Source organism: Phacochoerus africanus, chromosome 4, assembly GCF_016906955.1.
Source record: "Phacochoerus africanus isolate WHEZ1 chromosome 4, ROS_Pafr_v1, whole genome shotgun sequence".
NCBI classification, from domain to species: domain Eukaryota; kingdom Metazoa; phylum Chordata; class Mammalia; order Artiodactyla; family Suidae; genus Phacochoerus; species Phacochoerus africanus.
In genome coordinates this window covers 63,268,119-63,295,239 of record NC_062547.1, presented here as the reverse complement: position 1 = coordinate 63,295,239, position 27,121 = coordinate 63,268,119, and the positions used below count along the sequence as shown (strand labels likewise).

The following is a 27,121-nucleotide window of genomic DNA, read 5'->3' as shown; positions in this document are numbered from 1 at the left end:
CCACAACAGGAATTCCAAAAATCAATTTATTTTGACATACATACAAAGGCCAACACACAAATGGAATTAACATTTAGGCTGGCAGTTGTAGCTCCAATTTGATCCCCAGCCTGGGAACTTCCACATGCTGCAGGTGCAGGCCTAAAAAGACAAAAAAAAAAGAACATTTAGAATAGTATCAAAAAGAATAAAATACCTCGGAATAAAAATTAACAATCCTAAAAGTGCAAAACTTACACATTGAAAACGACAAAACACTGTTGAAAGAAATTAAAGATCTGAATAAATGGAAAGACATCCCATATTCATGGATTACAAGGCTTAATATTGCTGAGATGGCAACACTCCCCAAATTGACATACATACAAACTGAATACGATCCTGCCAGAATACTAACTGATTCTTTACAGAAACTGAAATTCAGGTCCTAAAATTCCTGGAAGCTCAATGAACACAGAATAGCCAAAACAATCTTGAAAAAAGGAACAAAGTGAAGGAGTCAAGCTTTCTGATTCTAAATCTTACTATAAAGCTACAGTATAACAATGGCATAAGGATAAATATAGAGAACAAGAGAAGAAGGCATCCAGAAATAAACCCATGTAGGTATGGTCAACTGAGTGGTATATGGAAGTTCCCAGGCTAGGAATCAAATGGGAGCTGCAGCTGCTGGCCTACACCACAGCCATAGCAACACTGGATCTTAGCTGTATCTGTGACCTATACCATAGCTCACAGCAATGCTGGATCCTTAAGTCACTGAGCAAGGCCAGAGATAGAACCCACATGCTCATGGATACTAGGTTGTTAACAGTGAGCCACAACGGGAACGCCTATGGTCAACTGATTTTTGACAAGGGTGCCATGACCATTCAAGGGGGAAAGAAAGTTTCCTCAACAAATGATGCAGGGACAACTGGAAAATCACATGGAATAGAATGAAGCTGAACCTCCACTCACACTATATAAAAAAATTAACTCAAATCCATCAAAGATCCAAATTATAGGAGCTAAAACTGTAAAACTCTATTAAAAGACGGCAATGAGGTAAATCTTTGTGACCTTTTACTTAACAATGGATTCTTAAAAATGATACCTCAACAAAAGAAAAAAAAAAAGGCAACTAGACTTCCTTAAAATTAAACTTCTCACATCAAAAGGTGAAAACACCCATAGAATGAGAGAAAATATTTGCAAATCATATATCTGATAAGGAACTTGCCTCTAGAGTACATAAACTACCCTTAACTCAAAAAGATCACACAATTAAAAAATAAAGTATCTGAAAAGACATTTCTTCAACTCCAAATTAGACAAAAGGCCAACGAGCCCATGAAAAGATGTGTGAAATCATCAGTTATCAGGGAAAGGCAAATGAAAAGTACAACAGATACTACTTCATGCCAACTAGAATGACTGGAATCAAAGAGATAAAAAGTGTTGCTGAGATGTAAATAAGTTAGACCCCTGGTACGTTGCTGATGGGGATATAAAATGGTACAGCCACTTTGGACAACAGTCTAGCAGTTCTTCAAGAAGTTAAAGTGTTATTGTTTTAGCCAGACATTCCACTCCTGTCTAAGAAATAAAAACACATATCTATACAAAAACTTGCATCATAATAGCATCTGTAATAACCAAGAGGTGGAAACAATCCAAAATGTAAGAAAGGATAAACCATATGTAGTATCTATCTACACAAGAGAATATTTTCAGGCCATACAAAGGAATGAAGTTCTGACACATTGTATAATGTGGATAAACTTTGAACACATGATAGGTGTGAGAAGCTGATCACAGAAGACCACATAAAATGCAATTCCATTATATGAAATATCCAGATTAAAGCAAACACATGAAGACAGATTAGTGGTGGCATAAGGCTAGGGGAACATGGGACTTCGGGAGTCACAGCTAAAGAGTATGGGTTTCTTTTCAAGGTGATGAAAATGTCCTATAATTGACTGGTGATAACTGCACAACTGTGACTACAGAGATGGGATTAAGATGGCGGAATAGAAGGACTGGAGCTCAACTTCTCTCCTAAAAACAACAAAATTTACAACTAAAGGCTGAGCAATTTCCACCCAAATAGACTGGAAACCTTAAAACAGATATCCTACTCCAGAAGAAAAAGAGGAGGCCACATCAAGAGGCAGGAGGGGTGATTTCGCGATATAAACAACCCCTACCTCCCAGGTGGGAAGCCCTACAGACTGGAAACTAACTGTTCACAGAGACTCACCTACAGGAGTGAGAGTTTTGAGCCACAAATCAAACTCTCACGTGTGGGGATCTGGCACTGGGAGAAAGAGTCCCTGGAGTATCTGGCATTGAACGCCAGTGGGGCTTGTGCGCAGGAGCTCCATGGGACTAGGGGAAACGGAGACCCTATTCTTAAAAGGCGCACACAGACTTTCACGTGCACTGGGTCCCAGGGCAAAGCAAAGTCTCCATGGGAATCTGAGTCAAACCTCACTACAGTATTTGGAGGACATCCTGGGAAAACAGGGGTGAACATGGCTTGTTGTGAGGCAAGGACATTGAAAGCAAAGCTTTCAGCAATATTCAGCAGCCATACCTTTCTCTGGAGGTGGCCATTTTGGGAAAATCTGGCCCTACCCCTCACTCTGCTGCTGAGAAGCCCTAGGGCAAACAACAATCCAGGAGGGATCACAGCCCTGCCCCTCAGTAAACAGGCTAAAGACCCCTCAGGCACACAGCCACCTCTAATCCCATCCAGAGACAAAGCCCCACCCACCAGAGGGATAGGAATCAGCTCCACCTACCAGTGGGCAGGCATCAGCCCTCCCATCAGGAAGCCTACAGCAAGCCCCCCCACACCAACTTCAGCCACAAGGGGGACAGACACCAGAAGTAAGAGAGGCTACAACTCTATTATCTGTAAAAAGGTCACCATACCAAAAACCTATACAAATGAAAAGACAGAGAACTATAACTCAGATGAGGGAGAAAGGAAAAACCCCAGAAAATCAGCTAAGTGATGAGGAGATTCTCAGCCTCCAGGAAAAAGACTTTAGACTGTTGATTCTGAAGATGATATAAGACATTGGAAATAAACTGGAGGCAAAGATGGATAACTTACAGGAAATACTGAGCAAAGAGATACAAGATATAAAACTTAAGCAAGAAGAGATGCAAAATACAATAACTGAAATAAAAAATTCACTAGAAGCAGCCAACAGCAGAATACAGGAGACAGAAGAATGAGTAAGTGAGGTGGAGGACAGATTAGTAGAAACAGAACAGAACAGAACAGAAAAGAGAAAAAAGATTGAAAACAAATGAAGAGAGTCTCAGAGAAGTCTGGGACAACATTAAACACACCAACATCCGTATTATAGAGGTGCCAGAAGGAGGAGAGAGAGAGAGAGGGGGACAGAAAAAATATTCCAAGAGATAATAGCCGAAAACTTCCCTCACATGGGAAAGGAACCACTCAAATCCAGGAAGCACAACGAGTACCATATAAAATCAACCCAAGGAGGAGTTCCTGTCCTGGCTCAGTGGTTAATGAATCTGACTAGGAACCATGAGGTTGCGGGTTCTATCCCTGGCCTTGCTCAGTGGGTTAGGGATCCGGCGTTGCCGTGAGCTGTGGTGTAGGTTGCAGACGCGGCTCGGATTCTGTGTTGCTGTGGCTCTGTAGACCAGCGGCTACAGCTCTGATTCAACCCCTAGCTTGGGAACCTCCATATGTCGGGGGAGCGGATCAAGAAAAGGCAAAAAGACCAAAAAAAAAAAAAATCAACCCAAGGAGGAATACACCAAGACACATATTATAATCAAACTGACCAAAATTAAAGACAGAGAAAATCTTGAAAGCAGCTAGGAAAAAGAAACAAGTAGCATACAAGGGAACCCCAATAAGGTTATCTTGGCAGATTTTTCAGCAGAAACTCTGCAGGCCAGAAGGGAGTGGCATGATTTACTTAACGTGATGAAGGGAAAAAACCTCCAACCAAGATTACTTCACCCAGCAAGGCTCTCATTCAGATTTAAAGGAGAAATCAAAACCTTCACAGATAAGCAAAAGCTGAGAGAATTCAGCAACACTAAACCAGCCTTACAACAAATACTAAACAAACTTCTCTAGGCAGAAAAGATAGCAACAGGAAACAAAAATGCCACAAATGACAAAGCTCGCCAGAAAGGTATATATACAGTAAAGACACAAAATCATCCATGTACAATTATACCACCAAAATCAGAAATCATGAGAAGAGGTGGGTGCAAATGCAGGACACTGGAGATGAACTTGCAATTAAGAGAACAATAACTTAAAACAATCTCATATACATATAGACTCTCATATCAAAACTTCAGAATAACTGCAAACAGTGACTACATTAAAAACTACTGACTTGTGCACCTTACATGTGTGAATTGTATGGTATGTGAATTATATCTTAATAAAGCAGTCACCAAAATAATAATAATAATTAATAATAATAGTGAATTAGAAGCTTTTTATTCATTTCTAAGTTTCTAAGTCTGGAATTTTAAAAAAAGTACTTAAATTATATTCAAATTATCTCTATAAACCAACTACTTCTGGTGCCTTTGATGTATCTTTTATCACACTTCCAACTCTATGGTTGCTAGTTGGTTTTTTTTTTTTTTCAACTTACTTTAGAATTGGTTTTTAGTTTATGTTTTGCTAGCTATCATTCATTTCACCTAAATTTTCCAAGTTTTAGTATTATGCACCGTCTGTCCTCTACAATCTGCCCTCTGCTCTTTTATCAGCTCTCGACCCAAGAATCTCACCTTGGCAAGATCCCTACAGGTTCTCTGTTGCCAAAGCCAATGGACATTTTCTTTATCTTTTCACATCTCTCAATGGCATATGTCAAACATGCATCTCAACAACCCAAGCCAGATCTCTTAAGCCCATGTCACTGCTGAGAATCACTGCACTGGGAAAGACCAGAGATGAATTTGATGGGCTTGGAAAATGGTTAATAAATGCTATTTCCTACATTACCCTTGGCTGTTATCCTCTGCTCATAAATCCTATCAGCCTCCTCTGCGGTGATGGCAGCCAAGCCTCCTTCTAGCAGGGACCTACTCCTAGGCCTCTTAGCTCTCTCCCTACGGCAAAGCCCTGCAACCCCCACTGATCTCAACAGCCACCTCTAACCCAGGGTGTCACCTATTCAACCAAAAAAATTCCAAAACAAAACACCTACTCTGGCTTCTGTGCCAGGCTTTGGGAATATACTGGAAAGAAAGACAAAATTTGTTTAATTTCTTGGCAAATTTGCTCCTTTTCCTGTACAGTATACTACTCTGTCTTAGCATCACTACTGTCCACCAATTAAACAAGCCAGAAATCTAAGACACCCCAGACTTTTGGCTCTTCCTCATGCTGACCTCCTATTCACTTTACTTCCTTTTCTGGTTTTTTTTTTTTGTCTTTTTTAGGGCCACACCCATGGCATATGGCATATGGAGTTCCCAGGCTAGGGATCTAATTGGAGCTGTAGCCGCCGGCCTATGCCACAGCCACAGCAATGTGGGATCTGAGCTGCGTCTGTGACCTATACCACAGCTCATAGCAATGCGGATCCTTAACTCACTGAGCAAGGCCAGGGATTGAACCAGCAACCTCATGGTTCCTAGTTGGATTTGTTAACCACTGAGCCACGATGGGAACTCCTCACTTTACCTCCTTAAACAGCTCTCTTTTTGGGGGGGGGGCGTGGCTGCAGCACAGAAAGTTCCTGGGCCAGGGAGCCACAGCAGTGACAACGCCAGATCCCCAAGTGCTAGGCCACCAGGGAACTCCAAATAGCTCTTCTATACTGCCCTATCTCTTCATTTCCAAGGTGGAGGCACACCTCTGGCTTGATACTACAGCAGCCCCTCATTGGCTTCTACCTCTCTCCCACAACAGGGGCCCAAAGTCTCTAGTCCAAACACCAAATTTAATCCTACTAATCTCCACTTAAAAACTGCCTACAGGAGCAAGATAAGGCCCCCCCTCAGCCCAGCCCTTGTGAACCTCTAAAATCCAATCCATTATCCAAGAACACTTGCACCATACATTTCTTTCTATTTGGTTTCTTTCTTTTTTTTTTTCTTTAGGGCCACACCTGCAGCATATGAAAGTCCCAGGGCCCAATTGGAGCTGTAGCTGCCGGCCTACACGACAGCCAGATCCCAGCTGTGGTGTCTGTGACCTACACCACAGCTCACGGCAACATTAGATCCTTAACCCACTGAATGAGGCCAAAGATTGAACCCATTTCCTCATGGATACTAGTTGGGTTCATTACCACTGAGAAATGATAGGAACTCCCCTGTTTTTTTTCTGAACCTAATCTGGCCACTGCCCCTATTGCACATAGAGATCCCTATATTCCACAGCCTACTACTCATTAAGATCTGGCTCTGATGCCACCATCTGCCAGGTACAGCCTCCATTTTCACCCTTCTCTCTGTAGCTGTGCTGACTGCACTGGACTGGAATGCCTATTGTCTGTGTGCTCCTTGCAGTTCCTAGTTCCTCATGGGTAGGCAGAGGTTATAACCTCAGGACCTCCCTAGAGGCCTCACCCAGTCAACCCACAAGGATGATGGGAGGGCACTGGCAGCCACTCACCCTGCGGTTCCGGTTGTGATCCATGGTCTTGAGGTGCTTCTGAATGATCCCAAACTGCATGGGAATGAAGAGGTCACAGGCTGCACAGTGGGCTGCCTCTACCTTCTTCACAAAATGTTCCATGGCAATTTCTGTAAAGGGGAGAAGGAAGGAGTCACCACTGGTCCCAGGTACCTAAGAAAGACCCAGAGTATGGGGAAAACACCAGACCAACTTCTCACCTCGCCCTGCCAATTCCACGTGGGCCTGAGGCTGTTCTCACTGACCCTCCCTGGGGGAACAGAGGGGTGTCGTGACCCTACTCTGAGAACCAGAGGAGGGAAGGCTGAAGCCCGGCCTGGTAGGAGTGGGACGGAACCTCCTCACCTTGAGTCAGATCTTGGTCTCTGTAGATCTGCTGGATCAGACCATCAAGGTCCTCCACAGTTTTTCGGAGCTCCTCTGTCTTCTTGGTCTTGTTGGCAACATACTCCTGCCAGAAACATCAAGAAGATAGGAAGATTTGTGTGGGCTGCACTATGTCCCAAAGGTAAGAGCAGCTGTACCACTTCAAGGCTCACCTGCAGAAAGTCAGCTGTCTGCTTGGGGAGCTTGGTGCCTACATACTTAAAGTGTTCCTTGTGAAACTTGCTGTCAAGGTGGCTGGCCATCTCATCCTCATAAAAGGTCCGATATTTGCAGAGAGAACACACAAACTGGATCCTGCCACAGGAAGGAAACAATGGGCTGAGATTGAGAAGGTCCCAGGGACAGTGCTGCTGCCTCACCCAACCCAGCTGCGAGCCCTGAAATAGGCCTTGCTCATGGGCCTCTGAAGTGTGGTCCCAGCAGGGGGACAGGCTGGGACCAGTGGGGATGGGAATAGAAAGGGACAGAAAGGCTGCAGGCTGCAGTTACTGCAACGTAGGGGACAGGGGAGGAGCTCTTCCTTCCCATAGGCAGGAGGCTGAAGCCTGAGGCAGCAGCTGCTGCAACAGGCAATGAGTCGCTGGAAGGTTGCCAGAGGGCCTCTCTACCAAGGCTGGGCAGGAGCCTGTGCACTTGGCCCAGCTGGGGACAGGAAGGAAGGATGCCCTGGCGTGAGCCAGGTGGCCCTGAAGTGCAGAATGGAGTACGCAGTCCTGAGGCAGGGCCCGAAAAGGTGCTGCATCTTCCTTCTGGGGTCTGAGGGACTGAAAGGCCCAGCCCATCCTCTGCTCAGAATGCTTGGGGGTAGTGTCGGGGGGGATGGGAGGCAAGCAGGCCTGGGCACCTGCTGCCTCATCTTCCTCTTCTGAGAAGAGACCAATCTGAGCTGGAAGGAGGGCGCCCGCCTGGCCTGCCAGAGGGCAGCCTGGAGTCACCTGAGCGAGGTGCTCTGTCTGGGCCTGGTGTCCACAGCAGAAGCCCGGGGTCTGGGGCCTGGGCTGGAGCAGGCCGCCGAGGCAAAGGGCGGAGGAGGCCAGCCGCCACCGAGGCCTTGGGGCAGGTCCCTACCTCTGCCGGACGTCCTTATCTGGGCCACGGGGTCAGCTTTGTCTGGAGAGCCCAGGGGCCGGGCGCCGGCGAGGCTGAGGAAGGTCCAGCAAGAGCAAGAGTCTGAGGCGGAGGAGGAGGAGGCAAGCGCCAGTGCGGGAGCCCTGAGGGCAGACAGACCCGACCAAGGGGCGTGAAGGGCTCAGCCGCAGACAGGCCCGGCCTGACAGGGCCGGCGGGCAGGGCAGAGGGCAGGCCCGAGGCTGCCACAGCCCACAGGTGCTGCCATCTCTCCTGGGCGCAGTGGCGACCTCTTGGCAGCTAGCTGGGGTGGCAAAGGCGCCTTGGACCTTCAGTCTCTGATGAGCTGGCCCCCTCCCGCAGGGGCATCAGGCCCCCAGTGCACCTCGGGGCTCGTGTGGCGAGTGAACTAGCGCCGGAGCCTCTGGGCAATGGTGCTGAGCAGTGTCAGGTCTCAGGCCAAAGTCACTAGCGGTCGCCAGGCGGCCGCAGAGGGGCGGGGGAAGAATCAGGCCTTGGGAGCTAGGCCTGGCAGAAAGCAGGGTCCATGCACGGCCGAGCAGGTGGTGGTTCCCAGGGAGGCTAGAGGGCGGCGAGTCAGCAGAGCTATGGCCCTGCTCTCCTGGAGGCAGCCCCAGAGCGAGGCAGAAGCAAAAGGGTGGAGGGAAGCTGGTTACCTTTCCACCATACGGTCTCGCTGCCGCTTTTTCTGCTTGTCCTGACTCTTCTTGCCTGTCTGCAACTTGCGCTTGGTCTGGCCACTCTCATCCTGGGTGCTCAGGGACCCTGTGGGAACAGAGGGACATACTTACCAGTTTGTGGCCTCTGGCTGGACCACCCACTGTCTATGCCATAGAGTCCATTCTGAGAGCAGCTGTCCAAGCAAAGCTGGCTGTGAGCAGGGGTGGGTACCCTGGCATGGGTGGGGAGTGATTCTGGCATAGGCCCTGAACAGGAGAGGACATGTGCTGAGGACCACGGCTCTCCAGGACACACACACTCTGTAGACCGGGCCACAGGAAGGCTGGAAGGTAAAGAGACGCTGTCTCAGTGAGGACATTAGCACAAATTCATAGGGGCCAGGTGGCAGGATGCAAGAAGGCTTCAGCTGGGGCCTAAGTGCAGCCCCCAAGGGTGAAGACTTCAAAGGTCTATATGGCCCTGCCCACCCCACACTGGGCACAGCACTAATAGTGGGCCGAGGCTGGATTTACTATCAGGTACCTGCTGGCGCTCATCACTTGAATAGAAGGACATGGACTCCCAACAGGGGCTGTAGAGGTGGTAAGGGAGAGGACACGCAAACCAGAGCTGTAAAAACTGTGTCAAGGGTCCCAGCTTGGACACCAGCCACTGAGGACTCAGAATTGCATGTTACTGAGGGCTTGAGGGCAGGGGGTGTGCCTGGGATTTCCCCACACTTTCGCGTGCTGCCCCCAACTAAAGGCAAAACCAGCATGCGAGGCAGGGGCCATCACCACCCAGACCCTTTGCCTGGGAAGGCTAGGGACAGAGTGGGAAGGGGGCGGAGGAAAAAGAGCCCCCTACCAGCACACAAGCAACCACACAAAGAAGGGTCTAAGCTGGACATATTTCTACCGAAATCCTGCCTTCAGATGGACCCCTCCCACCATAAGCACCTGGAAGAGTCATCCCAGCACCCAGGCCAGTCAAAAGACTCACCCTTGTCTGCATCCTCTTTGCCTTCTTCCTTTCCCTCCTCTTTTCCCTCTTCGTCTTCTCCTTCCTAAGACACAATTTCAAAAATTCAGTATTAAATAAAGCACATGCAGTTGCTCATAATGGTTGCAAATAACAAAACCAGGCACTAAGCCAGGAGCCTCACATCCTCCCAAGAGTCCTTGCACAAAGGGCTCACTCCGCCACTTTCCAATAAGAAAATCCAATCTCTGATTAGGTGGCATACTTTCAGCCTGTGCTCTCTACCAGACCTCTGCTTCCTCGTACTGATCATATGTGCATGCAGAGCTGACTCAGGCTTGCCTGTGGCTCTTGGGGAAAGGCCTGCTCTGCAGCATAGGGGCTCAGACAGCCCACTGTTCACAGGCCTCACCTGCAGACAGAGAGTGTGCAGGGCTGGGGCCACTTACTGCTCTGGAGCCCTTCTCCACAGCCTCGGTGCCTTCAGTGCCCTCAGCAGCTTCCCCCTCGGTGCCCTCGTCTGAAAAGTAAGAGGAGGCAAGCTCAGCCCAGGAGCCCCATAGGACAGAGGACAAGGGTCAGGGGTCCACTGCCTGGGCTCACCATTGTCTGAATCACTGTTATCAGAACAGTCTGTCCGGGTGGCTTTGCTGTCTGGCTCATCAGGACTGCCACATTGCTTTCTCTTCTTTTTCTTGGTCTGGGTCAGAAAGAGGGAGCCAGGTCAGCATGGATGACTCTAGGCCCCTCGCTCTGCTCAATCAGACAAGGAAGGCCTTTTCCACTCACCCGGAAGTCAGCTGTGGTCCAGGTCTTCCAGGTCCGCCTCATCTGCTTCATGCCATTGCCAAACCCAAAGCCAAAGCGGGAGCCACCCGGGAAGGTGCCCCCTCCTCGCATGCCCTGGAACATGCCGTACTCAGGGATGATATTCTGGGAGAAGAGGGAGGGCAGCCGGGAGGCACCAGGCATGCACTGGCCCCGGGCCCCCATGGGGTCTTCCCACATGCGCCCATAGCCCGAGGCCACTGGCCGGCCACTCCGCGAGTCCCGGGCCCAGCCCTGAGCCCTCGGGCCAAAGGTGTCGCTGCCACGCATGCGGAACTGGTCGCGGTAGGCATCGTACTGGCCCTCGTAGGCCATTTCCATCTCAGGGTCAAGCTCGCCGTAGTCATAGCCTGACCGGTACAGATCACGCTCGTTCAGGACAGCCCTTGAGTCACAGGCCTCGTAGGAATCATATCTGCAGAGGCAGGTGGCAAGCATCAGGGACGATCTCAGGTCCCATCATCCTATTACCGCCTCTGCCTTCCCCTAAACCTCGTTGTTCTGGGGACAGGAAGACCCACTCCAACACCCATCCTGTCAGAAAGGATCAATGTTCAGATATGCAAATTAAAAGGTCTCTGAGGAACAGAGTTCTAGAAGCCAGAAGGGGCGCTCGGCCAGTGTCCCCAAGCCTGCATGAAGCCACACACCAGCTTGAAGACCCTAAGGGCAAGGGGTAGGCTGGGTAGGCACCTCCCACTCCTCAACACTTTTTGCTTGCTACAGAGCCCATGCACGCAAAAGTCCCCTTGGCACTCTTTGCCCCCTAGTGGTCCTGGGGCCTCACTTGGCCCCACCAGTGCCTGGCCAGGTCCCTCCTTACTCTCTGCTCTCCCCTGTCAGTTGGAGCCATGAGGTTGCTCCCCTCCATCCTGTGCCAAAAGAGATGCCCTCCTCACTGAAACCTCTCACTAGGGCACAAGAATGCCTGGGCCAGCAGCAGTTTGGACAATGACAAATGCCTACAGCATGATGCTGTGGGGCAGGGCAGATCTGAGTGGGAGGCCCATCTCCACTATTTACTCCTGGGTACCTTTGGGCAAGAGGTGTGACCTGCCCACACTTTACTTTCCCCATCTGCAGAGTGAGGACATCAACAGTTCCTCACAGGAACACTTCTGATGTTCAACAAGTACACATTTATAAGTCACCAAAGGGTGCCCTTATGTGGGATGGTCCAGCTCACTATGGTCAGCCCCAAAGGTTCATTCCAACCTTTACACTCAACCCAATCTGTCCTGCCCTGACAGAAGGCAGGATGCAAAGTATCTCGAGAGCTTCAAATGGTTGTCTCCAGAGGGAGGAGCCATTTAACAATGTTCCTGAGAAGAGTGAAATGGGAGGATTCAGTGAAACCAGCCCATTCTGGGCTTGTTTCTCCCTCTATAAGCTGGAGGAGAGGCTCACCACTAGGCAATGGGGGAGAATGGAGGGAGAAGAGGACACAGGCCAGAGAAGGGAAGTGCCTTGTACCCCAAGCAGTCTCTGGGAAACCCCAGCAGCAGAGCAAAGAAAAAAGTAGACACAAGAGATAGTTCAGAAGAGGAAAACACCAGGGAGCAAGAGACAGGAGGTGACCCGGCAGAGCCTCAACCCCTAGGCAGGTAGATGCCCACTCACCTTTCTCCACCTGAGCTGTACACGCCTCCTTGTATCACATCTGTCTCCAAGTGCGGAACCATATCTAAGCGCTGGTTAATTCTGGACAAAACGGAATCGGCACTGGCACTACCCATGGCACTAGGGTTTGCATTTGTGTCAGAGCTAGGCATTTCCCAAGAGTTTGAAGTGGCCATACCATACCCATAGTTGGTGGTGTTATCCTGGCCATAGCCATAGCCATAACCATAGTTCTCGTAGCCTGCAATGAGGGGGACAGAAAGAGAGACAGACAAGATGGAGGGGGCGAGGAGACAGAGAAACAAACACAAGAGACAGGACATTTTGGGTCAGAGACAAGCTGGGTGGGCCATTGCCATTCTGAAAAGGCCTCCTGTGAAGGAATTGCTGGCCCCAGTGCACCCAGGACCCCCAAAGACAACCCCCACCCTGCAACTTTAACTAGGCTGGGCAGTGGCAGAAACACTCAATCAGTTTAATCCCAAGGAAAAGGAGAGTGATCATGGGAATGATACTTGCCTCTGTTTGTCCCAGAGTTCCAAGTTCCATATCCTATAAAAAGTAAAAGAGAAATTACATCTATAATTGCTTATAAATGCAACAAGAATTCAATTCAGACACAAAGACAATGATTCCCAGCCACCTGACTGGTTAGAGACTGAGCCTCGCCTAACTAAGAAGCCTTGAGCTTGCGCTACATAAATGACCCAGGCCACTTGTTGCCCTGGTGCCTGACTTTGCATGGCTCTGACACTCTGCTATTTATGAACCCCCCCATTCCCAGCATTCTCAGTTAAGGAATTTGGCTCCTATACTCTTTCTTTGAAGAGCCTAAATTGGAAGATTATTCCTGCTCCCGGCTAAGTACCAATCAGAGGAAGAGGAGAGCAGTTTCCAATGCCTCATACACTCTATGCTGTACAAGAAGCTCAGCACAGAGCTTATACCCACTCAAACTGTGTCAATCAAATCACCCAACAAAGTTATCTGGAGCAGAGAAACTGACTGCCCTAGTCCCACAAATGTTTAACTTAATAGGAAGAACCAGGAGTTCCTTTGTGGCATATAGGTTAAGGATCCTGTATTGTCACTGCAGTCGCTTGAGTCATTCCTGTGGTGCAGGTTCAATTCCTGACCAGGGAACTTCCACATGCCACAAGCACAGCTGGGGGAAAAAGAAAAAAAAAAAAAATCCAAAAACAGAAACAAAAAATCCCGAAAACATGGAGAAACACCACCAAGCCCGTGAACTGTGTGAGTGTGTTTGGAACACATAAGTAGAGGGAAAGACAAGATACCACTCTCAGCTTGAAAAAAGCTTTTAAGAGAACAATCAGGATTATAAACTAAATATGCTTTGAATTTTATCAGACACATAAAGAAAATTCATTCCTTCAGAAACATAAAGCCACTGAAAACCAACAAACTGCAAAAAACCAAGTGGGAACTCTGAGTCAAGCAGACATGATTCTTCCAGAAGGAGTCCATGAGAACAGGTTACCACCTTCCCAGTGTCTGATGGGACCCCCAGAGTCATCTATTCCACACTGTTCCTGCCCTGCAGACAGATAGGCCATGCTCATCCTAGGGCAGGGACCAAACCTCAGTGAGATGGCAGTGAGATGAAAAACAGAATCCAGCCACAGGAAAGCAAGAGTTCATACACTGAGAATATGAACCAGAGCAAATGGGGATGGGGACGGTGGGTCAGTCAAGGTCCTACACTCAAGTTCCTCCTCAATCAGGTACACAAATGAATGGAGAGGCATTGGAAAACAGCGAGGAACTTTGGTCACTATTCTAATGAACCACAAGCATGCTAGAGCTCACAAAGCAAAAATCTTCTTCAGCTGTGGAAACCAAAAGCAGGGGCTTCTCATTCCTTTATTCAACAATTACCATCCTCAGAGCACACAGAACAGAGTGTGGCAGTCCTGGGCACTCCTCAGACCCAGAGCACTGCTATTAAAGGAGGCAGGAAATAAGAGAGCAGCATGGGCTGGAAATCACATAAGGAGGGAGTGGTATACGAAGCTTTTCTTTCTTTTTTTGGGGGGGGGTCCTTTTTATTTTGTTTTGTTTTGTTTTTGTCTTTTTAAGGCCTCACTTGCAGCATATGGAAGTTCCCAGGCTAGGGGTTGAATTGGAGCAATAGCTGCTGGCCTACAACACAGCCACAGAAACACCAGATCCGAGCTGCATCTCTGACCTACACCACAGCTCAGGGCAACACTAGATCCTTAACACACTGAGCAAGGCCAGGGATGGAACCTGCATCCTCATGGATACTAGTCAGATTCTTTTCTGCTGAGCCACAACAGGAACCGCTTTTTTTTTTTTTTTTTTTTTTTTTAATGGCTGTACCCTTGGCCTGTGGAAGTTCCCAGGCCAGAGACTGAATCTGAACTACAGCTGTGACTTATGCTGTAGCTGCAGCAATGCCAGATCCTTGAACCCACTGTGCCAGGCCAGGGATTGAACATGCACCTCCTCAGCAACCTGAGCTGATGCAGCTGAGTTCTTAACCCACTGCACCACAGTGGGAACTCCAACCAAAGCATTCTTACAGGCAAGAAGAGAGGCTAGCAGAGCCACACAAGGAATAATACACACTCAGTCCCATCAATGAACAAGAGCCTGGCCATGTGGCTGTCACACTCAGGACAGTGGACACTAGCTATTCAAAAAGAGACAGGATTGGGAGGCAGAGGCAAACCCATCAAGACTATGCTTGTGAGGCTATAGGGTATCCATGCTCCACCCCAGGCTTTAGCTGTTGAGGACTTGCCATAATGGAGAGAAGAAACACAAGGAAAGGAATCAAGAATGAGCATTAACTCTGAACATAAACACAGACCAGTGGTTTCTAAGACAGGGGTAGGCAAGCACTCCCTATGTGCCACTTGCTATGCCAGGAGCAACCCAAATTCCCTGATGGGCTCCTCAACCCCTTCAGGGGAAATCCCACAGTATGTCCTTTGGGGACTTCCTGAGACTTGATCCTTACAAAATAACATTGGAACTCACTTCCATCCACAGAAGGGATGAGACCATAGTTGATTAAAAGAATTTTAAGGATATAATTTATTTTTAAAAAGAAATAAACAGGAGTTACCACTGTGGCACAGTGTGTTAAGGATCTGGCATTGTCACTGCTGTGGTGTGGGTTTGATCCCTGGTCCAGGAACTTCCACATAATGTGGGTAGGACCAAAAAAAAAAAAGGAATCTACTGAGTCTTATGCTGCCCAAGGAAATGCTTCTAACAGGAAACAAAACAAATTAGTGTACACAATTCTAGTCACCTATAAGCTATTCAGCTATCTAAAAGAAAAATGCTGACAAAAGTTAAATATTAAAATGGTGGGGGAGTTCCTGTTGTGGTGCAGCAGAAAAGAATTCGACTAGTATCCATGAGGATAAGGGTTCAATCCCTGGCCTTGCTCAGTGGGTCAGGGATCCGGTGTTGCTGTGAGCTGTGGTATAGGTTGCAGTTGCTGCTCGGATCCCGAGCTGCTGTGGCTGTGATGTAGGCCAGCATCTGTAGTTCCAATTCAACCCCTAGCCTGGGAACTTCCATATGCCACAGGTGAGGCCCTAAAAAGACCGGAAAAAAAAAAAAAAGGCAGGACTGGAGTTACCCTTGTGGCTCAGTGGAAATGAACCCAACTAGGCTCCATGAGGATTCAGCTTTGATCCCTGGGCTGGGAACTTCCATATATAGCTGTAAAAGAAAGAAAAAAAAAAAGAAACAAATTTTCTTTAAAAAAAGGAAATTAAAAAAAATATATATGCAAAAGCAAATAAACTAAAATATCCAGAGTTCCCATCGTAGCTCAGGGGAAATGAATCTGACTAGTATCCATGAGGACACAGGTTTGATCCCTGGCTTCAACCAGTGGGTTAAGGATCTAGCGCTACCCTGAGCTTTGCTATAGTTCGCAGACATGGCTTGGATCTGGTGTTGCTGTGGCTGTGGCATAGGCTGGCAGCTATAGCTCCAATTTAACTCCTAGCCTGGGAACCTCCATATGTCACGAGTGTGGCCCTAAAAAGACAAAAAGAAAAAGAAAAAAAGAAAAAAGAAAGAAACTAAAATATCCAAGTCAATTTTAGAAAATGAACAAATCTGGAGGTCTCCCATTCACAAATTTCAGGACTTACTATAGTAATTAAGACTGGTTCTAGAGGAAATTTGGACACACAGATCAGTGGAATAGAATTAGAGTCCAGATACAGACCTACATGTATATGTTCAATTTATTTTCAACAAAGGTAAAAACCTATATTGAACACTTGGTAGAAATATTAACACAAAATGTATCACAAAATAAACTTAAAAACTAAGACCACGAAGCACCTGAAAGAAAACTCTGGGAGTTTCAACTCTGTCGCAGTGGGTTAAGAATCCAACTGCTGGAGTTCCTGCTGTGGCACAGTGGGTCAATGATCCAGCTTGTTTCTGTGGGGACCAGTTCAATCCCCAACCTGAGGGGTTCCATTGATCTGTGTGTCAAAATTTCCTCTAGAACCACACTGCAGCAGCTGTGGTGCAGGTTGCAACTCCAGGTTGGATTCAATCCCTGGCCAGATATGCCAAGGGTGCAGCCAAAAAAGGAAAAAAAAAAACAAAAAAGACTATGACTGCAGCAGCTTGGGCTGCTGTGCAGGTATGGGTTTGATCCCTGGCCCGGCACAGTGGCTTAAAGGATCTGGCATTGCTACAGCTGCAGCACAGGTCACTGTGGCTTGGATTCAATCCCTGGCCCAGCAACTTCCATAAGACATGGATGCAGCCACAAAATTAAAAACAAAACAAACAAACAAACTTAAAAGAAAATCTTTGTGACTTTGGGCTAAGTATAAATTTCTTAGCTACACACTAAAATCACGATCTGATCTATTAAAGACTGACAAATTGGACCTCATCAAAATGAAGAACTTGTGTTCTTCAAAAGACACTATCAAGAGAATAAATAGGTAAGACCCAGTCTGGGACAAAATATTTGCAAATGGCATATCTGATAAAATGCCTGTTCCTAGAACATGTATAATTCAAAGAAGATGTGCGGACTTCTCGTCATGGCACAGTGGGTTAAGGATCCGGCATTGCTATGAGCTGTGGTGTAAGTTGCAGACGCAGCTCAGATCCTGTGTTGCTGTGGCTGTGCTGCAGGCCGTCAGCTACAGCTCCAACTCAACCCTTAGCCTGGGATCCTCCATATGCCGTGGGTACGACTCTAAAAAAAAAAAAAAAAAAAAAAAAAAGACAACCCCCCCCCCAAAACCAAAAAAGATGTGCAATTTGGGACTATGATTAAAAGGGCAGAGGCAGGGAGAGCAGGTAAGAGAAGACATGCAAGTCAAATTTCTCCTCATTTATGAACTATTTTGATACCTCCTTACTCAACTTGAAAACATTTTTAAGTCTCCCTCTCCCCTTGGCACTATCTGCTATACTTTAGGGAGCTTACCGATGTCTACTTAGTCAGTGACTCCTGAGGGACTGCGACTATGTAGGCTCAGTCTTTCCCTAGACTTTGGCAGTAAAACTAATTACCTATTTCAGCAACCAAGGCAATATCCTTATTAATTCCAAAGAGGGCTCCTCCTCAACAGATCACAGAAGGACTAACTTTATTGGTAGTTCTGGGCTGTTGAAGGACTCTGACAGAACATCTATGGATCCTGTTGGGGGCTACTTCTGAATTAGAGATTTAATGTGTCTGTCCACAGTTAAGAAATCAATGGGAAACGTTCCCTCAACCCTGTGTGTGAGGAGCCTGCTGGCTTGAGATGGTCTGACCATGTCTCTAAACTCCTGTTGGATTCAGATAAGGCAGCCTCTCCTACATATGAGCCCCATGCGCTACACTGGGGCTAAGTTTATGACTGGTTTCTCCTCAGACCAATCCTTTGGAGCCTGATTGGCCACTCTCCTTCTCAGATCCTCAAGGGGATTTTCTGAAGCCAGACCTTTGTCACAGACCACAGATTCTTCTAACAAAATGTCAAAGGGTCAAAAGAACCAATAATTTACAGCTCCAAGAACTCCAGCTTGCTCAATAACACAGACATCTTTGCCATAATTGCCCCAAAGGGAAGTACTAGTTATTCTAACAGCCCGCCATCCCATTTTACACAAGTTTGCATTTGGAAAAGACAGAGTGACAGCAAAGCTAAAGGCAACTAAGAAAACACTGGATTGCTCTACTGCTAGAAGAAGGCAAAGCACTCACCCCCTCTAATTCCCAGGGGCCCACACTTACCATAATCACAGGTAGGCTGAGCACTTGTGTCTGAGTACGTTGACTGCAAAGTGGTTTCAGATCCCTGGACAAAGCCTAAACATATGAACAGTGTAGTTAATTTCCCCAAACAAGCCACATGAAAATGATTTAAGAGTACCTTTCAACAGAGACTGGCTGGCAGATCCTCCCCTCACTGGGAAGCCATCAAAACCTCTTAGCTTCTAAAGACTTTAATTACACCTCCAGAACATATTAACCAATGGGAAGGCAGGCTATATTTAACTTGCTATGTCAGAAGAATTGGATAAACAGTTTTAAACCTTTAAACTGGTATCCTGTTTTGATGAATGGGTACCCAAACTATTCAGTTAAATGAGGAAAATACATCAAATCACTGAAAGGTGAACTCCAATTCAAAAAACGACAGGGGTTAGTTTTGAACAGTGTTAAGGCAAATAATACCCTTTCCACTAGTCCAAATCTGAAGCTGAAACGGCTTTGTATTTTTTAGTTTTCCCATTTAAAAAACCTGTGCACTACAATTACCTCTTAAATGTAGTTACTTGGGATTGGTATGTTTATATGGAGTAAGTATTATAGATTATGTGTATATATTTCCTATCTTCTCAACTCATTCTATTTCTCAAGTTAAATTAATACCAAGTACAGATGGCCAACAGGCACATGAAAAAATGCTTAACATCACTAATTACCAGAGAAATGCAAATCAAAACTACAATGAGGTACTTCACACCAGTCAGAAAGGCCATCGTTAACAAGTCAATAACAAATAACAAATGCTGGAGAGAGTATCGAGAAAAGGGAACACTCCTTCACTGGGAATGTAACTTGGTACAACTGCTATGGAAAACAATATGGAGGTACCTCATAAAACTAAATATAAAACTACTATATGACCCAGCAATCCCACTCCTGGGCATATATACTGACAAATCTTTCATTGAAAAAGATACATGCACCCATATGTCCACTGGAGCACTATTCACAATAGCCAAGACTTGGAAACAACTTAAATGTCCATCGACAGATGTATGGATTAAGAAGATGTGGTGTGTATGTACACACACACACAAGGAATAAGACTCACCCATAAAAAAGAACAAAATAATGCCATTTGCAGCAACATGGATGTAACTAGAGACTCATACTAAGTGAGGTAAGAAAGAAAAAAATAAATACCATGTGACATCACTTATATCTGAAATCTAATATATGGCACAAACGAACCTATCAACAGAAAAGAAACAAACTCATGAACATAGAGAACAGACTTGTGGTTGCCGAGGGGGAGGGGGAGGGAGTGGGATGGATGGGGAGTTTGGGGTTAGCAGATGCAAACTATTGCATTTGGAGTGGATAATCGATGAGATCCTGCTGAACAGCACAGGTAACTATATCTCATTACTTGTTTGTTTTTTGGTTTTTTTTTTCCGGTTTGGTGTTTTTTTACTTTTTGGTTCTTAGGGCCACACCCACAGCATATGGAAGTTTCCAGGCCAGGGTCGTCGAATCGGAGCTACAGCTGCAGGCCTACACCACAGCCACAGCAACTGAGGATCTGAGCTTCCCCTGTGGCCTACACCACAGCTCATGGCTACGCTGGATCCTTAACCCACTGAGCGAGGCCTAGGGTCTAACCCGAATCCTCATGGATGGATGGTCTGTTTATTTAGCAATAGCGCCACTGGCAAAATGGCCTCAGACTTTTAAGTAATGTGGTTTCTGTGTACTGTAGCTGCAACTGGAACCTACCATATGCTGACAGGAATACATACAGGAACACAATACAAAAGCCACAGTGCTAAAGACCTATGTGTATTCAGGGCAAATGGGCCGTGATTCTTCCCTGGGTAAAAGGAAAGACAATCCATCAAACTTTCAGCGCTTAGTGGTAACCTCCACTCTAGTTCTGCCCTCCCCATATTCTGTTCCACAATACTGTCTCCAGGGAAGGACCTTCTTTAATCAGTTATGCTCCAATTATGAAGAAATTCTTATCTGGCTCAGAAATCATCTTCTCTTGGTTCAATTTACCAGTTTGATAAACTCTGAGTTAAAAAATAAAAATAAAATAAGCAAGTTTTTGGTCCTATATAGTGAAAGCTCAGACCATGGATTTACATCACAGCCCCTCCCTCTTGGTCAGCCTCTCTGACATATTTTTTTCCTCTAAAATACACACACACACACAAAACTGAGAAACCTTAAGTGCCGAACATGCGTCCTATGGAAGTTCCTAGACTAGGGTTGAATCTGAGCTGCAGCTGCCAGTCTACATCACAGCCACAGCAACATGGGATCTTAGCTGCATCTGTGACCTACATCACAGCTCACGGCAACACTAGATCCCCGACCCACTGAGCAAGGCCAGGGATCGAACCTACATCCTCATGGATACTAGTCAGGTTCATTACTGCTGAGCCACGATGGGAACTCCAAGAAGGGAATTTTTTGATAGAAAGTGATAAAAATTAGAGGACACTTGGAATTAGGTTAGCTTGACTCCAACCTCTGCTATCTGGTAATAACCAGCCTCCAATGATTCTTGCCTCCAGACATCATGTTGTCCCTTCCCAATCTAATATAGACAGCCAGCCTAACCAATAAGATATTGCAGAAATGACCGAGTGTGACTTCTGAGGTTTCCACTGTGCTCCCTCTTAGGAAATTTCACTTTAGAGGAAACTAGCCACCACGTAGTGAAGACCCTCTAAAAGGTCTGTGGAGAGGTCCACGTGATGAGGAACCAACAGCATCAACCTGTCAGTCACATACGTTTGAGTCACCTACAACCCCAGTCAAGCCTTCAGATAACTATAGCCCCAACTAACATCCAAAATGTAAACTCATGAGAAATCCCAAGCCAGAACCATCCAACTAAACCACTTGTTCATTCCTAACACACAGAAACTATGTGAGATGAGATGATGAATGTTCTATAAAAAGATTGGTAGGGAGTTCCTGTCGTGGCACAGCAGAAATGAATCCGACTACGAACCATGGGGTTGTGGGTTCGATCCCTGGCTTCGCTCAGTGGGTTAATGATCCAGCATTGCCATGAGCTGTGGTATAAGTCGCAGACACGGCTTGGATCTGGCGTTGCTGTAGCTCTGGTGTAGGCCGGCAGCAACAACTCGGATTAGACCCCCTAGCCTGGAAACCTCCATATGCCAAGGGTGCGGCCCTCAAAAGACAAAAAACAAACAAACAAAAAGATTGGTAGATGGACCTTTGTTTAAAGGCCCAATTCTGGATTTTCGTCCTATTTTTCCACTGCTCCAATCTTCCCTGCTCAGTGCTGGAGAAGGAAACTTCTTTCTCAAGTACACAAAAAGAAACTAGGTTCAGAAGCTAAAGTTATCAAAAAGTTAAATTAGGAGTTCCCATTGCGGCTCAGTGGTTAACAAATCCGACTAGGAACCATGAGGTTGCGGGTTCGATCCCTGGCCTTGCTCAGTGGGTTAAGGATCCGGCATTGCCGTGAGCTGTGGTGTAGGATGCAGCTCAGATCCCCTGTTGCTATCTATGGCTCTGGTGTAGGCCGGTGGCTACAGCTCCAATTTGACCCCTAGCCTGCAAACCTCCATATGCTGCAGGAGCAGCCCAAGAAAAGGCAAAAAGACAAAAAAAAAATTAAATTATTTTAATCATCTTCTATGCTTCTAAGCCTCCAGAAGTTCTTCTTAAAGGCAAACAGTTGTCTGAAATGTGACTTTAAAAGCCTCTGACTTTAGTGGTCTGCCTCTTAAAAGGAAAGACTCATATTATAAAGCTACTGTGGTTTTCAGTTGATCAAGATCAAGAAAAAACTGATCTTTATCTCATTAGCTTGGCTACCTCAGTGCCCACTCAAAACTGGAATTACAGCTACAAGATGGGAAGTTGAAATTCAGACCTGGCTATTAGTGACCTCTCTAATTCAGTTTCCTTGTCTATGAAAATAAATGCTCCATTATTAAGGTACCTCACAGCACCCAACCATTCATCTCCTGGTGTCTTCAGCAGTCCTGAACCTAATAATTACAGAACTGTCTCTCAGTTCTCAGTAAGATTTTGTGAAAAAGATTACATCTCAATTCCGGATATGTCAGTAACAACCCTACTGACTTTCCTCCTGAACCAGGAAAGGTACAGAAAGGCTAGGGCAGGAATGCTCAACCATGGCACCACTAATGTTTGCAGCCAGACAATTCTTTACGGTGGTGCTATCCTATGCATTGTAGGATGTTCAGCAGCATTCTTGGCCTCTATTCACTAGAGGCACTAGTAGCACCCCCATTCCCAGAAGTGACAACCAAAAAGATCTCCAAACATTGCCAAGTGTCCTCTAGAGGGCAAAACTGCCCCTCGCTGAGAACCACTAGGCTAAGGAATGGTTGCTTAAAAAACTTGGTTTCTTGGAGTTCCCGTCATGGCACAGTGGTTAACAAATCCGACATGAGAACCATGAGGTTGCGGGTTCGGTCCCTGGCCTTGCTCAGTGGGTTAAGGATCTGGATCTGGCATTGCTGTGAGCTTCGGTGTGGGTCGCAGATGCTGCTCAGATCCCGAGTTGCTGTGGCTCTGGCGTAGGCCAGAGGCTACAGCTCCTATTAGACCCCTAGCCTGGGAACCTCCATATGTCAGGGGAGCGGATCAAGAAAAGGCAAAAAGACAAAAAAAAAAAAAATTTGGTTTCTTGCCAAGCTCCTGACCTGGAAAAGGGAGGGCTGACAGTACATAAAGCAGCCTATAGAGAAGCCCCAGAGGCTCAGATTCCATTCCCAGTCCTAAACATTCCAAGTCGAATGCAGGTTACCTGGCAACCACACATGCTCAAGCCTGTAATAACCCCATTACCAAGGAAGCTTCTGGCTGAGAAGCCTCATCAGTTATTTCCAAGGCAAACCCAAGCATCTTCTGAGTTCACCCAAGGATGATTTGCAATCACCCAAGCATATCCTATGGCACCCTCTCTAATTTCATCATCCACCCTCCCCTTTGCTCAAATCCCACTGATTTCCCTGACTGATCTTTTAACAAGCCAGGCAGTTCCTAACACTGGGTCTTTATGTTGAGGGCCCCCTGGGCCAGATATCCTTAACTCATTCATTTCATTCGGGTCTCTGCTCAAATGTCACCTCTTCAGAGCTCTCCAACCACCCTATTTAACACATCAACCGTCTCAGAGTACTGAACACCCCAGAATATATACTATGTTTGCCGATTATGGCCTGCTCTCCTCTATAAAATACTTGAGGAATTCTTGTCACTATTCCAGAGTGTATTCGGCACCTGAGAGATGAATTTGACAGATACTGAATGAGTTAACACGGAAGCGTGCCATTCCTCACAAAGCTCCGGCTCGGCCCCTAAGGACCCAAGGTTCCCCACTCAGCCCAAACCCTTCCAATATTTATTTATTCATCTCCCCGGGGCAAAGACGGCAGCTGCGGCATCCGGCAGTGAAAACTACGCAAGGGAGAAGAGTATGGTAATGGTAACGGTAATAGCAGCTGAGTCCGCAGACTGACCTGAAGGCCTGAAGTCTGAGAAGGGGCAACCTGAGACGTCGAGGGCCCAAGAGGCCTGACCAGGAACCGAGAGTACTCAGGAACCGAGGCCGAGGACCACAGATATAGATGACAGAAGACAAGACTTAGGGCGGCCAGGAGCCGAGACCCAAAGCTGCCAGGACAGAGAACCTGAGACGCCGAGACGAGAGGGGCGCGAAACTGAGGCGACGGGCCCACGGCGCCATTTTGTGACCGCAGAAAGAGTAGTGTCCAAGCCCCGGGGGAGTCGCGGACAAGCCTGGCCCGGCCCTGGCACACCCCTGTCCCTCCCCACCCGGAGCCCGACCCCTACCCTGCCAGGCTCACCTGTGTAGCTCATGGCAGCAGCTAACACTACACCTGAAGACTACAGCAGGGGGTTCCACGCGTCCAAAGCCGCGATAGCGGCGACAATCCCCCAAGCCCCTTCTACACACAGCTGAGCCCCGCCTCCCGACCGCATTGGCTCACGCCGGACCCTAGCTTCACGCTTGTTGGATGACCTTGCTGTCGATCTCGGAGAGTCCCTATGCCCGTGGCTGAGGGCACCGTCAATCTCATGATCGCCCCGCCCTATTCCCGCCTCTCGTTATGCCGACACTACGGTTATTGGCTGAGAGAAGACGGCCGGGAGGTGGAATCCTGTAGAGTTCGAAGGGGAGGAGCTGTGCACTACGGAAAGACCTGAGGCCCAAGCGGGGCCGGGCGGGAGGTGGGCCTGTGTCCTGGAAGCCCGCCAGAGGGAGCCGGCTCAACAGCTCAGGGTGCTGCTCCAATCCCGGCTTTGCCTCGAGGGTATTATGGCAACCTAGACTATTTCTGACTTCTCTGGCCTTCATAACGAACCCGGTAGAGCCATGTTGGAATGAAAATTATAACTAAGCGCCAAACAAGATACGGGGCACATGGTCAGACATGTGAGATAAATGTAAATAATTCATTCCGAATTCCTGTTGTGGCTCAGCCGAAACAAACCCGACCTGGATCCATGAGGATGCAGGTTCCATCTCTGGCCTTGCTCAGTGTGATAACGATCTGGCGCTGCTGTGAGCTGTGGTGAAGGTTGCAGACGCGGGTGGGAAGTGGAGTTGCTGTGATTGTAGCTGTGGCATGGGCCACAGCTCCAATTTGACCCTTAGCTGGGGGAACCTCCATATGCCACAGGTGCGGCCCTAAAAAGCAGAAAAAAGAAATCAGTCAGAGTTCTCTTGTGGCTCTGTAGGTTAAGAATCCTGTTGTCACTGCAGAATCTCAGGTAGCTCCTGGGGCACAGTTGGACCTCCAGCCCAGGGATTTCTGCATGTGTGTGTGTTGGGGGGGGTGCACCCAAAGAAGAAATTTTAAAAATTCAGCCCAGTGCCAGGTGTGCTGAAATGTTGCATTTGGTTATCTACCATTACATAACAAATATATAGCATGTTTATATTACATATATGCTATATATATTTGTATTATCATGTAAATGCTCCTTCATATCTACAAGGAAACTCTTTTAAAAATCCCCATTTAAAAGATAAAATTGAGGCTTGGACTTCATCACTCATGATCCTTGACACAAGTGTTAAAGTGGGAACTTCCTCTCTAAACCTGTTTGTTTTGGACTTTAGAACCCCTGCAGTAGCCCAGCCAGGCTGTCCCCAGCACCCGCACTGGGTGTGTGGGACCCACTGTCAGAGACATCTCATATCTTCTAGGAGATGACTTGACAGAGCTGTAGACACTGTAAACTGTACTTGTGTGTTTGTGCGAATTCAAACTGTATGACTATTTTTTTTGGTTTTACTTTAAAAGTTTGTTTTAAAGTATGGTGCTGCTGACATTAATTGATATTGAAGAACTGTCCCTTTCTTTAGTTTAACAATTGCACTTTTTAAGTCCATATCCTTCAGAGAAATATGCGGAAATATTAAGAGATTAACTGATCTGACTGATGACCAGGATGTGCTTCACCATAATTCAGATGGGGGAAAGGGAGAAGGGCACAGAGGGTTTACAGCTGAAGAGATTGGTCATGAATTTATAACTGTTGAGTAGATGATAGTTCCTTTTACCATTCCACTTTTTTTGGTCTTTTTTTGCTATTTCTTGGGCCGCTCCCGCGGCATATGGAGATTCCCAGGCTAGGGGTCCAATCGGAGCTGTAGCCACCGGCCTACGCCAGAGCCACAGCAACGCAGGATCCGAGCCACGTCTGCAACCTACACCACAGCTCACGGTAACGCCGGATCCTTAACCCACTGAGCAAGGGCAGGGACCGAACCCGCAACCTCATGGTTCCTAGTCGGATTCATTAACCACTGCGCCACGACGGGAACTCCCCATTCCACTTTTGTATGGTTGGAATTCTCCATGATAAAATATCTTTAACAACTCCTTATTCAAAAATGAGGCTTATGCAGAATTTGCTGCCCCATGGGTCATGGTGCATTGAGAAACTCCATATATGAAGCATATGAAGCTCTGATTAATGTGCACTCTAACTGTGGGCCTCATTTCAGTGTCACCCTTAGGGATACCTGCCTGCCCTGCAAACTACCAGCACTCCTCTCTAGGATCTTATAGCTTTCTCCTTGGCATGTACCACTGCCATATTTTACTCTCATTTGATGACTTGATTAACATCCAATGCTGTCTCAAGAGGGACAGTAGAATTTTTTTTTTTTTTTCTGCTGTACCCACAGCCTGTGGAAATTCCCAGGCCAGGGATCAAATCTGAGCCCCATCTGCAGCAACGCCAGATCTTTAACCCGTTGCGCCATTTTAGTGGGAACTCCTAGAATTTCTTAAAAGGAGGAGTATGCTCATGAATTTTAGGAAAAGATCACTGTGTGTCAAGAACTGCATTTGACCATTTCAAGGACTGACACTGCTCAACTGTGGGTGAGGAAGGGCCTCCCATTTTACTTTATAAGTTCTTGTATAGTTTGAACTTTTTTTACATCCAGTTTACTTTTTTTTTTTTGGCTTTTTAGGGCCACACCCACAGCATATGGAAGTTCCCGGGCTAGGGGTCGAATCAGCTGTAGCTGCTGACCTATGCCATAGCCACAGCAACACCAGACCTGAGCCGAGTCTGCGACCTACATACACCACAGCTCACGG

General features: G+C 47.0%; 1 protein-coding gene across 4 annotated transcripts in view; it reads right to left on the bottom strand.

Moving 5' to 3' along the window:
* The window catches only part of AKAP8L (A-kinase anchoring protein 8 like), a 37,543-nt gene extending 13,062 nt beyond the window's left edge, over nucleotides 1–24,481 (bottom strand). Inside the window, exons 1-13 of one of the 4 annotated variants that reach the window (XR_007134430.1) lie at nucleotides 24,347–24,481; nucleotides 18,483–18,557; nucleotides 12,734–12,766; nucleotides 12,215–12,455; nucleotides 10,556–11,009; nucleotides 10,370–10,466; nucleotides 10,216–10,286; nucleotides 9,788–9,851; nucleotides 8,782–8,890; nucleotides 7,189–7,330; nucleotides 6,995–7,100; nucleotides 6,850–6,899; nucleotides 6,629–6,759 (exon numbers count right to left, since the gene is read on the bottom strand). Coding sequence is in view for 3 of the 4 variants with exons in the window: in XM_047776754.1 (XP_047632710.1) it covers nucleotides 6,629–6,759; nucleotides 6,995–7,100; nucleotides 7,189–7,330; nucleotides 8,782–8,890; nucleotides 9,788–9,851; nucleotides 10,216–10,286; nucleotides 10,370–10,466; nucleotides 10,556–11,009; nucleotides 12,215–12,455; nucleotides 12,734–12,766; nucleotides 18,483–18,557; nucleotides 24,347–24,359 (1,536 nt within the window). In the remaining variant the exon portion in view is untranslated. Of the gene's footprint in view, nucleotides 1–6,628; nucleotides 6,760–6,849; nucleotides 6,900–6,994; nucleotides 7,101–7,188; nucleotides 7,331–8,104; nucleotides 8,248–8,781; nucleotides 8,891–9,787; nucleotides 9,852–10,215; nucleotides 10,287–10,369; nucleotides 10,467–10,555; nucleotides 11,010–12,214; nucleotides 12,456–12,733; nucleotides 12,767–18,482; nucleotides 18,558–24,346 lie in introns of those variants that run through there. The other 3 variants (XM_047776754.1, XM_047776755.1, XM_047776756.1) reach the window with 3 other exon arrangements.
* Between the last annotated feature and the right edge of the window lie 2,640 nt (nucleotides 24,482–27,121).